This window comes from Ammospiza nelsoni, chromosome 6 (assembly GCF_027579445.1).
Source record: "Ammospiza nelsoni isolate bAmmNel1 chromosome 6, bAmmNel1.pri, whole genome shotgun sequence".
NCBI lineage: Eukaryota > Metazoa > Chordata > Aves > Passeriformes > Passerellidae > Ammospiza > Ammospiza nelsoni.
This window is the reverse complement of record NC_080638.1, coordinates 48,256,441-48,272,645: the sequence shown is the minus strand read 5'-3', so window position 1 is coordinate 48,272,645 and position 16,205 is coordinate 48,256,441. Positions and strand designations below refer to the sequence as shown.

General features: G+C 40.7%; 1 protein-coding gene across 3 annotated transcripts in view; it reads left to right on the top strand.

Moving 5' to 3' along the window:
• CCDC88C (coiled-coil domain containing 88C) overlaps positions 1-12,981 on the top strand; it is a 95,837-nt gene extending 82,856 nt beyond the window's left edge. The window contains exons 24-31 of one of the 3 annotated variants that reach the window (XM_059474064.1): positions 709-798; positions 1,573-1,814; positions 5,785-5,967; positions 6,322-6,390; positions 7,190-7,258; positions 8,043-8,344; positions 9,292-9,507; positions 10,707-12,981. In XM_059474064.1, the coding sequence (XP_059330047.1) occupies positions 709-798; positions 1,573-1,814; positions 5,785-5,967; positions 6,322-6,390; positions 7,190-7,258; positions 8,043-8,344; positions 9,292-9,507; positions 10,707-11,720 (2,185 nt within the window). In that variant the 3' untranslated portion in view covers positions 11,721-12,981. Of the gene's footprint in view, positions 1-708; positions 799-1,572; positions 1,815-5,784; positions 5,968-6,321; positions 6,406-7,189; positions 7,259-8,042; positions 8,345-9,291; positions 9,508-10,706 lie in introns of all 3 variants that reach the window. The other 2 variants (XM_059474063.1, XM_059474065.1) reach the window with 2 other exon arrangements.
• Positions 12,982-16,205: the final 3,224 nt, after the last annotated feature.

The following is a 16,205-nucleotide window of genomic DNA, read 5'->3' as shown; positions in this document are numbered from 1 at the left end:
GGATACAGACATCAACCTACATTGCTGTGCCCTTCATGCCCAGGTTGACATGTCAAAGTGAGATATCCTGTTTAAAGATACTGTGTGTTTACAAAGAACCTTGTTTTCACTGCAGTGAATTTCTCTTATAGGTATGAAAGAAGGAATAAAAATATTCTTAATCCCAAGAATTTTAGTTTAAGCACATCAGGATGATATGGGAGTTACGGAGTTGAGTTTTATATCAACTGGCTTACATGGTTGAAGTGTTAGAAATTGTTTGCTGAAATAGGTTGAATACAGTTCAGATGTTCTCTGATCTGTTTATCCTGGTGTCTGACTGTTCTATGATGGAGGTGCATTTGCCTTACTACTTGAATGAAAATAAGATCTGCCAACTTCCCTGTATAGGTTAACAAAATAATCAGTAAAAACCACAGTTAGTCTTAACACCCACCAAACAAAATGTGCCTGAAATATTAGTTAGTAATCTTGCACCACCATCTACTGTTGTTCTTTCACCTTTCATGCTTTGTTGCACAAAAATCACCCATCAGCATAGTTGGTAGGCTTTTGCATTTGCCCTCTCCAAACAGACTGTGAATCCTGAAGGTTCAGGATAGGAATATATTTCAGTCTCTTTCTTCTCTTGGTGGCTTTTGGTCTTCAGTTTTTTGATTATGCTTAATTTCATACAGATGACTCAGAATATGTTTTCCCCCCTCACAGTGATAAATTGAATGCCTTAAGAAGACATAAGGAAAAACTTGAAGAGAAGATAATGGACCAGTACAAGTTCTATGATCCTGCTCCAAAAAAGTAAGTTCCACATGGATTAATTCTGCTGTACAGATCAGTGAGGGCAAGAAAGGGCTTTCCATAACTGGGGATAACAGAAAATTCATCTGAATAATGGGTGGTGTCGTCTCCACTTGTCTCTTCCCTCTTACTCTGCAAGGTACTCCCTGAAGCAGCAGGTTGAGTTAATGTAGAGTACAGGATCTCATGTGGGGCCCTCTGTATTAATACAAGAATCTGAAACTCCCAAAATAATTGGGAAAGAACCACTTTGCTCCCAGTATGTGACTGAGCAGCACTAGGAGCTTTCAGAGGTGCTCTTTCAAAGCAAGGCATAACCAGTCTGTTAGAGAGAAGGACTTAAAAATTATACTAAAAACAACAAAAAAGAGCCAAATTAATTCCACTATACATAGTTCTGACTGATAACCTTAGCAAAGAGGCTTCAAAGCAGCTTTCATTTTTCCTCCTCAGTCTGTTCCTGTAGTGGAGCTTGTCATACTCTAAGAATGTCTTTATGTGGCCCATATGTGTAGTTTAGATTTCTGGCAGAGGGAACAGTTGTCTTTCTCACATTTCTCATGCTGAAGAAATATTTCTGTAAAAGTAATTTTGACTTCAGGAGGGAAATGGATCTCAAGTGCTGTGAAATTCATGGTGCATTTTTTGAACCAATTCATGACAGTAAACAAAAAATGTAGGATGGCTTGATGGCTTTAGCACAGCTGTAAACTTCTTTGGGGAGTATTTCTTGTAGCATTTTCTGGATTGCATTCACAAAACCTGCTTTATCAGGAAAAACCCCTGGATTGGAGCCAGAGCCTTAGTCAAATTTATCAAGCCAAAGAAGGAGACCTCAAGGGAGCGGTTGAAACCAGCAGCAGAAAGCTCCACATGGCATTGTGAATCTCCAGAGATGGTAAACTCTCCATCTGCCTCCCAAAAATTGAAACATCAACACGAGGCTCAGGATAATACCTCTCCAGGGTCAAACCCTGTGGAAGAGAGAGAGAGCCCTGGGTGTTCTTCAAACAAAGGTAAGGAATGCCTAGCCTAAATTCATGAGCTGAATTAAAAAAAAAATAAAAATTCATATATAGGATATGTTAATGCCCAATCACATTATATTTTATGTCCTTTTTTGTTTGTTTTAGGGTTTTTTGGGTTTTTTTTGGTTTGTTTTTTTTTTTTTTTTTTTTTTTTTTTTTTGTTGGTTAGTTGTTTGGTTTTGAGCTGTTTGTTTGGATTTTTTTTTTAGTACAATAGAAGTTTTAGTATGCATAAAACCCTAAAATAGAAATTTGAGTAAACTCTAGAAGATAATAGGTTTATTTTTGTTTTAGTTTGCCTTCTTCCTTTCATCTTCTACTTCTCCCTTCAGTCTCTGTTTGCCCACATGTATTGCATAATACATTGTTACTGAATAAGTTGGTTCTAATGCTTCATTTACTGGGGTTTTGCAGCAAAGCATTTAAAGCTGGATTATGGAATAGTGTGTGGTTCAGGCTCTTTGAGGGGCATGAGCTGGCTGACAGCCACTGCCAGCAGGTGGTGCACGTGCAGAACAAATAACCCATTTATTGTAAATAACCAATTCATAGTGTAGGATTTTGGAGACAATACCATGTTTTGATTTAGAATTAAACTAGGAGTTTTTTCATGTAAAATGATGAAATTATATTTTTAGCACTAAGGAATACGTAAGGAAGATGGAATGATTTTCTGTTAAGTTAGTTTATACATTAAATCAGATGTTCCTAATTATGGGAAATTTAAAAGAAAGTTTCTCAAAATAAATACTTTTCATCCTTATTAAAGGTAATATATATGTCCCAAGCTCTGTTTATTCCATTGAGATAACTTCTGTCAGCTTGTATAGATAGATTGTCATACTCCAGGAATACTTTCCAAGAAACAATTTTGAAATTGATATTTGAATAATAATGCCTGTCTTCCAACTGTGGGGGGTGGGAAACAGAAGGGGAGTAGCTGAGAAAAGAACTCTTATTATAAACTACTGCAAGAACCTGTCTGTCTGAAGCTTTTGTTTTGAATTGGGTAAAACTCTTCCTCTAATTCTTTGAGGTCATTTATTCACTTAAAGTAAAAAGAGATGTTTTATGGAATAAGATCATCCATATGATTCCAGGTTTTTAACATGTATCCTAAGTTCAGCATGGGAAGCTGGGCTTGGGTTGCCACAGAACAAGGCCCTTGCAGAGTGCCAGAGACAACAGAAGGTCTCTGGGGCTTCATTCGTTGTGATGCTACATGAAACACACTTCAGTGGAGATGAGGCTCACCAGTACTAAAGCCTAGGAGACATCTAGGAAATTTGGGTGTGTTATCACTGAGTAACATGTACACCAATTTAATTTTATATTATAAAGCAAAAACATTTTGAATGATCTAACAGTACTTTCTTAGTAGACTTGCTTAAATACTGTATATATGTGTTAATCTATGCCTTAATCTGAGTCAGATTAGATATGTTTAGCTATGCATTCATCAGTCCTCCATTATAGGTGTTGGTCATTGTTTTAGCCTTTTCTGTTTTTACTGATGGTGTAGTCTTTAATCTATGTTAAGTCATTTTAAGTTTTATTTATAAGGCTTTTTTTTTTTACTTTTTTTTTTTCTTCTTCTTTTTGGGATACCTGGGTGATAACAATTTAGCTGCACAGCGCAAAAAGATTGCCTTTTTGAGAAGCAAAAGCAAGGATAAAGAAAAGTCTCCTAAGTCTCCATCGAATCATCAGTCTTTCTCTAATCGGCTCCGGTTCTGGTCTTCTTCCGACATCCCATCCTCTCCTAATGAAATTCTTTCTTTCCCGGAACTGGGAGTTTTCTAACACCTTCTCTGTAACATTTATCTTCATTTATTTCTGACAAATATTAAAATAAAAATATTTTTAAAAAATCCCCCATGCCTTAAAAGAACACGCACATTGATAGAGACACTCAGCATGTCTATACAATACTCTAAATACAAGCAAAGATTAGTGAACATGGACTTAATTTTTCCTGTAGAAGATGAATCACTCTTGCACACTGTGGATCATTTCTTCAATGCAGCACACTTTAGGGGACCCCATGGCATTCAGTTTGCGTATGTATATTGGCTGTGGTGCATGTTGTCAGTAAGTGAAGTTGCTATTCGCTTCAGTATTTTCTTGCAGTCATGTACTTGCATTGTGTCCAGTTAGTGTTGAACTGGTTTGCTGTTGCTATGCTTTCTACAGTGTGGTAGTCCTACTAAAATAAAAATACAGTCTAAGCTCCAGAGATTTTTCCAATAGTCTGTGCTACTAAATGATTTCAAAAAGGAATGTTTTGTAACACCTTTTTCTGCTTTTGAGTAGTTTAGCTTTGAATGGAAGCTACTGGAAAAATTATTCTCAGCCAAGTGTCTTGATGCTCACATTCAGACCTGATATTTAGCAAGGTTTTGTCCTAATTAAGAGAATTCATCTTGAATTGAGATGACGTTTCAGTTTCTTCTGCTTCAGTTTCAACAGATTTTTTTGGAAGAAGAATGTAGATTTGTTCTCTTAAGGCTGGGAATAACCTTCATTAATCCATTGCCCAGAATTCTTGTTGCCTAATAATCATGACCTAGTGGCTTCTGAAATGAATGTGCAGGTCCAGTCCCCACCTGTTAGAGAATTGGATGCAGCACAGGCAGTGTGCTACCAGGGGCTCAGCAGAGAGGTCAGATGATCTTGTTTCCCTTCTCACTCAGAACTGTCCCCAGTGGCACAATCAGGGACTCTGGCAGAGCAGCCGGGTTTTTGTTGCCCATCTGGGGATTTGTGCAGAGTGTTAGTCTCCAGGGCAATTAATTTTTTTGGCATTCATGGAAGGTGTTAAGTGTATCTAGGAAGTCAATTAAAAATACAGATCTGCATGTGAACTTTTAGCCAGTAGTTGCCCCTGCAGGCATGGCATATGTTTCAATTCTGAGAGCAAGTGCTGGCCCAGTCTGTGAAGCCCATGCAGACCTAGGGAGAAAATACTGTTCCTGAATGAAGTCAGCTTCTAGGAGCCACCTAAGATTGACAGCACATTGGTCCATTCCTCTAATACAGCTTCACAGCTGCTCTGTGCTTTGAACTGTCTGTCCATTGTCTCTGCAAGTTGCTTATTTTGACTGCTGCACTCTGCTGCATTTTCAGCATTTAGTTTCTGTTACTTAATCAAGTATTCCATAGAAATATATAAAATCTAGAATCTTGGATCTCATTAGGTGTGTTTTCTGCAGTAAATAGTTTTAAATCTTGTTCTAGGTGTGCCTTGAAGCATTACATTGACATTACAAAAAATTAATTAACCTGCTTTTTCAGTAGAAAATAATTTTTCGTTCTTAATCTAAATTATATTCTAGCAGAGTTTTTGTTATTCTCCTGCTAAGATCCCAGGAACTTCACTTAAAAATCATTGCACCAGGACATTGTAAGAGCAGAGTTTCAGCCTTGTAAAGACTGAGCTCTTATCCACAGCAAAGATATAAACCTGAAAGCAGTTAGCTTAGTGCATGGATCATGATAGATAATTTTCAAATCAGCATTATTTTTCTTTGAGTAAGAGCATGACTACTGTCACTCTTTCCCTATTCTGTTTTATTACTGAAGTAAGTTCTTGTAAAATGCACCTGCGAGGAATAATGTTAAGGGAATTTCACACCTCACTTATCTTCTCTGGATTCATGTCTTTGCTCCTTTTCTTCCTCCTTTCACAGTAATTGTTGCATGTATAATATCAACCCTCCCACTGGCACTAAGCAGCCCTTGTCACTCCCACACTTTACAGAGAGCACACATGATTGACAAGCTGGTGGCAGAAATTTCCTATCCACTATTGCACTGTTTATGGAAAAGCTTGCCAAATTAGCGCCTCTTTTGTGCAGTTTCTTTGTGCCTGTTTGTCATGTTTGTATGGGCAGATAAATACAAATCCCCTAATGCTATTTTTCATTGAGTCTTATTCATTTACTTCTCTCCCCACCAGTGCTAATGGACCTAAAGCAAAAAAGGAATTCCCATCACGGAGGCAGCAATGATAATGCTGAAATCTCAGCAGACTGTGCAGCAAAAGCCAGCTGTGTGGAAATGGGTCCCAGGACTTACTCAAGCTCAGCCATTCACGTGCACACTTCCACCCCCATCTCCCGGCTCCAGAGCAGGCCAAAAGGTGTGTGTGCATTTGGTACAGCAGCTGCTAGTGCCAGGCAGGCTGCTTCACAGTTCCTGCAAGCTAGCGGCATTCAATTCTGATATTTTCAGAGCACTGATATTTTCACTCCTGCTTTATCTGCTGAATGGTTTAATTGATGAGGTGTGGGGTTTACTCGCTCTTGTAGTGTCATCAACTTGGCAGAGCATATTTGAGAGTCAGTTCTTCAGTGGTTCCCTGCTTAGAAGATGGGCCTATAAAACCCTCTTGATCACCTCAGTCTTCTACACAGCTAGAATGTGTTGGAGACAGACCTGAAGGATTAACTTTTCTGTGTTCAGTTGGCCTCATAAGTTTTATGTTCTTTTCCAGGCTATAATTCAGAAGATAACCTGTGTGAGCAGTCCCCAGAGGTGGAGTTTCCAAGCACCAGACGGCACGGTAAGCTTGTAACATGTGAGTGCTCAAAACATCTGCATTAAGACTTGTTTCATTGCATCCACATGAGCTGTCCTGGAGTGGTTTAGTTGCATTTATATTACAGAAGGAGATGTAGTAATTCAGCACCATTTTGGGAATGGGATTCTAACTGCTTCTGGTTTTCTGTTGAAGCTTTTAATGGATATTTTGCCAAAATGAATTTTCAAAGCAATGCTGGCATTGAGGCAAGTTGCCTTCCACTACCAACAGACCTTTTAATGCATGTCCTACAGGTTAGTTGTTGATTTTTCTGGAGAATGTTTAATTCCTTACTTAAGGGAGTGAATCAGCAGTAAGAGAAATTTGTTGTGGGGCTTGGGGATCCACAGGGGGAATGCTGTTGAAGCAGCAGCAGCACTGCCTGCTTAGAGAAAACTGAATTTGCGGAAAACTGAATTTGCGGAAAACTGAATTTGCAAGCTGGCCACCAGCTCCTTCCAAAGAAAACTGAAAAAGAGACAGCAACTTATTCTTGAACTTTTTAAGTATCTGCATTACTTTATAGTTACTGTAAAAACCTAGAATGTGTTTCTTTGTGCAAAAAATGAGATAAACAAGATGGATCCTAAGCAACTTGAAAAATGAAGGTGTTTTCTACTCTGTCCTGATCTTGGCATCCTGTGTTTATTACGCTGTTAAAGTTTTCAAAGTGACTTAGTTGCACAGGTCCTATTTTCAGGAGGGAGACTGTAGCCAAGTCTTTTAGAGAATCAGAGGAACTTAAGATCTGTTTGTTCAATGCTTGATTTGTGTTTTTCAGTGTCCAGGCCAAACAGTTTAGAGAGCAGTAGGAACGCTTCCAGCAGTAGTTCACCTCTCAATTTGAAAGGTAAAGCTTTTACAGCTGAGTTGTGACAAACAGGAAGTGAAATTCCATGAAACTGTGTGTAAAATGCCATTTTCCTTCCAATTAATTTTGAAGACTTGTTTTGAAATGGTAATGATTATGCAATCTGGACATGGCTGTCTTGGGAATCAAAACTGCTGGCAAGAAGTGTTTTTCTACGATTGATTCTGGCAAGGGGTGGCTTTTAAGGCAGACAGTCGAGTTTTGCTTCAGTCTGACTGGCATCGTATTGTGGGAAATATCAGGTCACTCTTAGACTCTAACAAGAGATCTCTGTGGTTCTTACTCTGCACACAGCTTGTGCAGGGAATCAGTGTGCTCTCAAGATTTGCTTTTGCAAATTGTGCATCCTTGAAGGACGCCAAGAGACCTGATACTTTGGAAAAACCCGCTTTCTGCTTTTCCACTGTCAGGTTGTAACTCTCAGATCACACAGCCAGGACTGAGAGATGGTTCAATGACACACAGCTTGTAAAGAGGCATCCCAACATTATCTTACTAATATAAGGCTTTTATTAGCCTCCAGTGCTATTTTTACTCTCTGGTGAAGTAATTGTGTTTGTTTAAGTTGCTGTAAGATACTTAGTAGTCCTGATTTTTCAAAGCTGTGATTGCTTCGAGCTCTGTAGGAGAAAAAAAATGAAGGTAAAAAATGCTACCCAGTCTGTGTGGAAACAGCCCTGGATGATGAGTTCCCACCTGAGTGTGAAATCTACTGAAATTATGTCAGAGCAATGTCATTAATGGTATTTATGCTTCTCCTCAGGTTCCTTTGACCATATCCATGGTAGAACTGAGAGCCTCAGCAGTGAAGATATGGTGCCAAGCAGAGAGGCACCAGTCTTGCTCCGAGATACGTATTCCCTTCACTCTGCTGCTGCTTTTTTTAGCCCTGGCAGCAGGCATGAGTCCTCCTCCCACAGGAATGGTTTGATGTCCTGTGATATACCTCAGAGGAGCAATCCATCCCAGTGTCACACAGGCAGGCAGCGATCTGCCTCTCCTGGCAGTGAGATGGTAACTTTGGAAGAGTTCTTGGAAGAGAGCAACAGGCTGTCTCTACCAAGTGTAAGTAAATAGAGCTAGATAGCCCATTTCAGATGTCAAAAAACTGTTCAAAACTGATTTAGGAGGATGAGGGCATAGGGAAACAGAGAGAGACAAGATGATCCTTGTTCATATACATAAGTACTATTGAATCTTGCAAAACAAATGAGACCGTTTCAATAACTAAGGTAAAATTAGCTTTCATATAGCACTCTGTTAATTTATTTTTGTTTATCAGCTATGGCAAATTAGATAATTCACTGCAAGTACTTTTGTAGCAAATAATTGTGGTCATGGTTTCGTATCATCAGTTCTCACCTCCAGGTATCTTTATTTATAAACTGGTATGTTTTCTGTGTAATTTTCAGCTGCTAAATCTAAAATTAGGAATGAAACCTAGAATAATTTTCAATTAAAGTGCAAAATATGCAGTTGTTAAAACCATCTCATAATCTGAAAATATCAGTGTGTTTGAGACAGGCTCTTCTTGCAAAAGGAAGTTTTTGATACTTTCACCATGTTTGTGTGTTGACTGACACTGCCCTGTTGGTTCAGTGACAGCAAGAATATGTCACTCATTGAAGTGCCTTTTTCAAGAACTAAATGTTTGTTTTCAAGATGGCATTTGTCTTTCATTGCTCAGACATGCTGTACAATAGTGAGGCAGTGCACTATTGAACAGGTTAGTATCTTAAAAACAGTTAATTGATAGTCTAAGTGAATGGAGATTTCTGTTTTATAAATGCCTTGGTAAAAGTATTGAAATCAGCAGAGCTGTGCCATTTTGTTGCATCAGTAAATTCTGGTCCTTGAATTTTCACAGAAATGTTGAAATATACCTCCTATTCCCTCATTACCCTAAGTACAATTCTTAGCTTTTCGAGATGTTTAAAATTATTACTTTTGTGTGTCTGTAACTACCTGACCATGTCCATTTTCATTCTTTCTGTCATCCTGTTCCTTTTCAGCATCGGTGCAGTTTAAATGAGAGTGAAATGATTTCATTACACCAGTTTCTGTTAGAAGCTGATGCCCTGTATCCCTCTTGCTACTCCCTATGTCCTTCCATTCATCAGGAACATTCGCAGTCTCTCGAGTCGGTCCTCAGTGTTTCATATCCCAGCAGCATGAGGCACAGAACAGGCAGGGGAAATAGGAGATCTGCTTCATTCTATATCCCCAGGGTATCCATTGTTCTTATTATGAAGGCAACAGCTCCTGACTTACCACAGCTTTTGCTAGCATATTAATACCTATAGAAGCATACTGTAACTCCTAGTTGTTACTTTAAAGGCTGCAAGATCACTTGCATTAATTGCTCATGAAGCATTTGCAGCGTTTGTTCGTACACATGCGTGCTTTTGGAGGACTTGTCATTCTGTAATGCTAATGTCCATAACAGCTGTTTAAATAAAGTTAAAAATAACCTTAACACTTTAACACTTAGTTGAGCTTAGAAATTTTCACACTGCACTATTGCCATTGATGATGTTTGCTTATGGAAAATGAGTTTTTTGACTGGAAGAAATATTTGGAACACTAGTGAAATAAGTGTATTAAGCTTTAAACATGCTCCCTAGAGAAGAGTAAAGAAGTAAATGTCATGAGCTTGTTTATCATTGTTGTTTGTAATGACAGCATGTCCCTTAACTGTTCTAAGCATGTCTTCTACTAATAGTACAATGGCAGCTGTTCAAACATCACCATTTTTTGATTGCATGGACCATCCCCATGAAATACTCACTGTATATTTTCTTTTACTGCCAGGTTAATTGTCTGACATGAAATTTGTAAGTTCATTGTAGGCAAACAATTTTTGTAATGATTTTTGTACATTTCATTGTATTGTACATGCAGCTCTTAATATACATCGCATATTGAATGGGAGAGGGGAGGGGAATCGATGAAGAAGGAATGAAATTTTTTTGTAATGCTAGCAGATCTCCCCAAGGTGTTGACTTCTGTTACATTCCTGAAGTTACAGTAGAGTTATCCAGATAAACTATATTCTGGAATATGACAGATATAATTGATATCTGCTGATTCTAATGTCTGATGTTATCAATATGATATTGATGTTAAAGTGACAGTGGCTGATGTGAAAGGAAGCAAAAGAGCTGCTGTCCAGGTTGCAACCAAAATTATTTTAAAATTATGACAATTAACCTGGCAAGCAAGGTTGTCACAATCTAATTACAATAAGCACATTGTTCCTTGGGTTGGATTTATACCCATTTTAAACATTCTTCTGTTTCCACTATGTAAAATCTATTATTGGGTTTAGGTTAAGTGGGAAGGAAGATTTTGTGAATACAGTGTTCTGCATGATTCTTTAAACAAAATGTGTTGTCTTTAATGTGACATGCATATTTTCTCACACCAGGACACCTCCACAAACAGAGATGACTTGTTCGGTGATTATTTTAGGAAAGCAAATGAGCCTTCAGCTGCTGGAAACTTGCTGCTTCAGCCATCCAGAAAGGAGGCTGCTAAGATGCCCACTAGTCTTGTTGCTCCAACTGTGAAGATGGCTGTGGCTGGTGAAGAAGGAAGAATGGCTAAGCCTGACAATTACATGAAGCCAAACCTGAGACAAGTTGAACCTGATGCTCTGGCAAACCCCCAAGGGTCCCTTAAGCTCCCTCACCCGGCACATCAGCAGTGTGCCAGCGGGGTGCGGCAGATGGCACAGCCTCAGCAGCCCGGGACCGCGGGCAGGAGGAGCACATCGCTGAACAGGGCATTCAGCTTGGCCTCTGCAGACCTCCTCAGGGCTGCTGGCCCAGAGGCCTACAGGCAGGAGAGCCCTCAGAAGTCAGGAGCAGAGCTGCATGGGGGCAAGGACACTGTCTGCCAGAGCACCAGGGCGTCTGTGCCAACGAGCTCCCAGGCACCCTTGAGGGAGAGGCCGCAGTCCGCAAAGGCGGCGGGTTCCGTGCAAGGTGCCGATTCCCGCTGTCGGCAGCTCGAAGCGAGGCGCCTTTCCCTGCTCCCACCTAAAGATGAGAGGCCACTCTCCTTCCATCAGTTCTCTGCCTCACCCACTGCATCCAGCAGCAGTCTGAATGTCCAGCAGCAAGAGCGTGTGAACGCCGGGCAACACTACTCATCTGCATCCCATACTCCCTCCAAAGTCAAACCCAAGTCAGCACCTCGTACTGAGGAGGCGGCCACAGTGGCCCCTGCCAGAGCTGTTTGCAGCAGCACTGAGGCAAATACTTCCCCAGGACAAGGCCAGGGTGATGCCCTCCTTACCAAGTGCCAGGGTAAGCTGTTGGAAAGCAGCTCTGGGGCTGTGGAGGAGCCTGTGAGAGGAAACAGCTCCAGCAGCACTCCTGGGTCTCCTGACCCCCAGGGGGATCAGCAGACGGTTTGGTATGAGTATGGCTGTGTGTAAGCCACAGTGTAACTGTAACATGTGTGTTTGGTATGGCTGATGTCCAGGTATCATTTATCTAGACAGTCAGGTCTTAAAAGGCATCACCTGTAGGTTGCTCTGAGTTTTCTCTGGGTACTCTTTCCTAGTTGGACAAAGTGTGATAAAGAGAATCAAGGAGCAAAACTGCAGTCCTCCAGACACTGTTGTGCCTAAAACAAAGTGGAAGCCTGACCTAATCTCACAGCAAACTTGGCACCTGATTCTTACAGGTTCTGAGCATTCCCCAGTCCAGCAGAAGCTTAGCAGGGTCTCCTGTCATTGCTGCACTATGCACTCTTTCTGCATGCATTAAAGAAATTTTCACAGGTCCTGTGTGTGCTAAACTCAGCCCCACCATTGGTAAATAACCATACTGAAAAGGTCATGTGAAAGCCAGACTCCTCCCCCAAAGACAGAATCTACTTAAGTAGCATAGAAGAGATGAAGAGCAAAAGTGTGTGGCTTTAGCCATGGATCTGGTAAAATCTGTTTTTCTAGCCACAGACACATCTTGTAGAAGGTATTGTATAGACTTCAAGGGTCATATCTCAACCTTTCCCACTTGGGCTGTGTAAACACAGAAGCCAGCAGAATTACCCCACTGCCTTCACTATAGCTGCAGCTCAGTGGATCCTTGACTCTGCAGAGTGGTGCTGCCTTTTGAAACTTGTTTTATCTTTTATACAAACACTGGAACTAATGCAGCCTTTCAGGGGAGGTGCCATGCGAATTGCAAAGGTGGCATCTCATGTACAAAAGTGTCTTGTAAGTATGTATATAAGGAGCTCGAGTACTGTATAAGAATGCTGTGTAAATTGTATTATTACATTCTTTTGTGCATGACAGCCCACACACATCCTGTGTGGGCTTTTGTCTCTTAGAAGTCCTTGTTTGTCTCCAAGAACTTTTCTCAGTATAGAAGCAAAATAATTTTGTACACATGTGAAAGAAATATACTTTAAAAAATCTATTTATGTGCAAAGAAGTTCTTTGTATGTTTCTGTCCAGAGCGTCATTAGCTGCTTATGTATATATGATCAAATGTGTATCTTTAATTCCATGTTTGTAAAGCTGTTCTTCTTGCAATAGACTAAATCCTTAAAAAATACTTCTTTTGCTGGTTCTGATTTAATTTAGTAAAAGATAAAACTGATTCATTTGATGTTTTTGTTATCTAATATGTAGCAATCCCATTCTGAAAACTACAGAATTGTTTATAATAAAGACTAAAATAAACAGATTGGTGTTCTACTTTTTGTCCTTGGAAAAACAAAAACCCCAAAAATGTGAGTGACTGTGCTGGAGGTCTGTCTGCAACAGCTCTTCACAAGCCTTAGTATTGATTTTCATGTCTATGTGGTGAAGTTAGGTTTGTTTTTATAACATAGAAGGTGTACCAGGAGTCTTTTTGTTTGATTGTCACCTTCTTAGTGAAGACTACAGGAGGGTTGAACATACAATAATAAGTGAGTTACAATTCACTCTAGAATTGGACTGTTTGATTTTTATGCTTCTCAGACCACTTTGGACAAGGGCAAACATGCTGACAATTTTGACCAAGCTTGCATCTTATATAGTCTGTTTTGTACTTAACTCTTGGGATGCCATATAAAAATGAGAATTATTAATCTTTCAACATGGAGAGAATGGCAAAAAAACCCTTTCTGCCTTCTCTACTATTTTAATTGCAAACTATAGTTTTGCAACAAATTTAAAATTAATAGGTGCTATATGGCAATTTTAGAACATAGTGAATGTTTTAGTAAACTGAAATTCTTCTTCTATAAATTTTATCTCAAAATGGATTCTTGGCCAGACCACTAAAGGTTTGAGACTGGTGTTTCTCCCTTGTTTCAGCTCCTTTTTGGAGGACACCTGCAGGCTGGGCTGCTGAGGAAGTGGTCTGTGCCTTGTTAGTTACTGTAGATCTGCTTTTGCTATAAATACCTGCCCAGTGGCACACCTTAGTTGGCAGTTTCTGAGTTATTTACAATTATTTCTCGGTTCTAATGAGCTTGAATTAAAAAGTACTGAATACCTTTGCAGTACCATTCAGCTGTGGGATGATTCTAAATACAGAGGTTATCCCATGGAACAGTTGTTGAAGCACACGGTGCTGTCTGTGGCCCTCGGGCCTCTCTGGGGATGTTACGGTTGGTTTTGGTAGCGGTGCCTGCCCTGCCGTGGCAGGTGCGGTCATTTTGCCATCTGCTCGGTTCATCGATGCTCAGCTGTTCCCGGGCCTGCCCTCAGCCCTGGGCTGCTGCGCTCCGGCCTCCTCAGGCCAGCTCAGAGTGGCACAAAACCCGCTTTGGTGCCTGAGGGGGAGAAAGCGATTGTGTTCAGAGAGACACGGATCGGCAAATCCTCCGAAGTTGTGCAGGTGAAGGTGCCGTGAGGTGGCGGAACTGTGGGGAGAGGTGTTCTGTGTGTAAAGGATGGCGCGGAGCTGCCCGACCCGCGCTCGATGCCTCCCAAGAAGTGCAGATGGAATGGCAGCGGTTTCGATCTGCAGCTGCTGCGGCCCGGCCCGGCTGCGGGAGGGGCACGGCCAGCTGGCTGAGGCGGCCATAGCTGCCGCCGCCGCTTTTGGACACCGGGGAAAGGATCTGCAGGCGCCACGGGCCTCGGCACGCTGCCTTTGCTGATATTTCCTGACAGGAGGGAAGGGTGTGCTCTCCGAAGGTTCCTAATTGTGTGCTAAGTGCTGCTGGAGTGGTTCTGGATTCAACGCTTCGAGCCGTTCAGTGGCTCGTTAATTCTCGAGATGGAGTTTTTGTTGTAGGAGGGGTTTTTGAGGGGGATCCGTCCCGAGAAGGGCGCTGAGCTGTCAGCAGTGTCCCAAGAAAGCCGAAGGGCCGCGGCTGTGGCAGCGCCCGCTCCCCGCAGTGGGCCCAGACTCTGAGGTCAGTGAAGCTGACTCAAGGAAACAAATGATGGTTTGTGTTTGAAGTGAAATAAATGGCTGCTGTGGGAATAGGTGCCGGGGCTGCGTGCTCTGCAGTGACAGAATATCCTTTGCCAGAAATCTGAGGTCATTTACAATGGTAGTGTGTCACGAAACATTTTTCCCGTTAGATATTCTTCCACTGTTCTTGGACTTGGGACCTGATTGTGAAGTGAGCAGACCTTTTCTGATTTCAGTTAATTGAGTTCAGAAGTTAAAACCACCAGAAGAAGAATTTGAAAAAATAGAATTCACTTTTTATCGTTCTATAAGTGTTAAGGATATTGTAAAAATAACTAGTGCTTAGCTTAGGAAAACCGTGCATCAGCATGTGGTCAGAAATTATTTCTGATTGTCTAGACATTTGGGGACATACTAGCTCAGCTATAGGTAAATGACTTTTAAGACAGACCATGAAAGACATTTACACATAAATTGTTAGTTCATGTGAAAGGATTACAGCCTGGATATTAAATGGATGTACAAAGAACAACACAATTTCACTTCTTTTTCTGGTTGAACATGAACCCAGCAGTCCAGAGAGCATTTGATTATGGTTTTGCATTTTTATATGAAGAGGGAAGTGGAGTGTGGAGTCAGTTGTAGATTTCACATAAAAAATTTGTCCTAAAATTTGCTTCCCTGCCCATCACTATCATGGAATATCAGATCCCAACAGCACTGGAAATGTTCAAGACAAGGTGGAAAATTTGTGGATATTTTTAAAAATCACCAGTAGCAGGCAGAATTAACCTGATGTAACAGTGCAGAGTGAGATAATTCAGTTACTGGAAATAACAAATGAAGTTACTGTTTTGAAGAGCTGCTAGACTGGAGAATTAGGCTGGGCTGTGAAGGTCTTGAAGGTTGGTGCTAGAGGCTGCCATATGAACTAGGAGAGAATGGCATCAGGTGGAAAAGGGTGAAAAAATTACAATTTAATAGAGTACTGACAGGAGTTTAAAGTTACTGGGAGAAGCTATGGCAAGTCTTGCAAAACTAAACAGTGTTTTTCCGGTTACAAGGAATTTTTCAAAAGTATGAAGAGAACAGTAGAAAATAAAGGGCTGCTGTTCAATAGCTTCTCAAATAGGAAAGTCCTTAAAAGGCTAACCTGTGCCCTAAAGACAGAAATGTGATTTGGTGAAGTGTGGCAGAAAGCTGAGGTTAGTTCAGATTTGAAGGATTGTGAAGAATCCCATTAAAGAGAGCACAGATGAGTAAGGGGCCCCAGTGGAAGAGTACTTGTGCTTCTCTCAGCTCAAACATGGAAGAGACACTTTATTTGGTGACTCTTGTGGGGGGTTAGGGTGTCATGCTAGGGAAGCAAAACTGCTTTTCTCCTGGGAAAAGGATGATGAAGTTGTGGCTATTCTGCAGAAACTAGGAATGTAAAACATAATGTCCAAATGTCCAAAACATAACACAGAATGCCATGGAAACTGTCAGCTCATCATTCCCAGATGTTCTAATCAGTTCTTGTTAAAATACTTGAACATTTTTATCCAAAGATTATC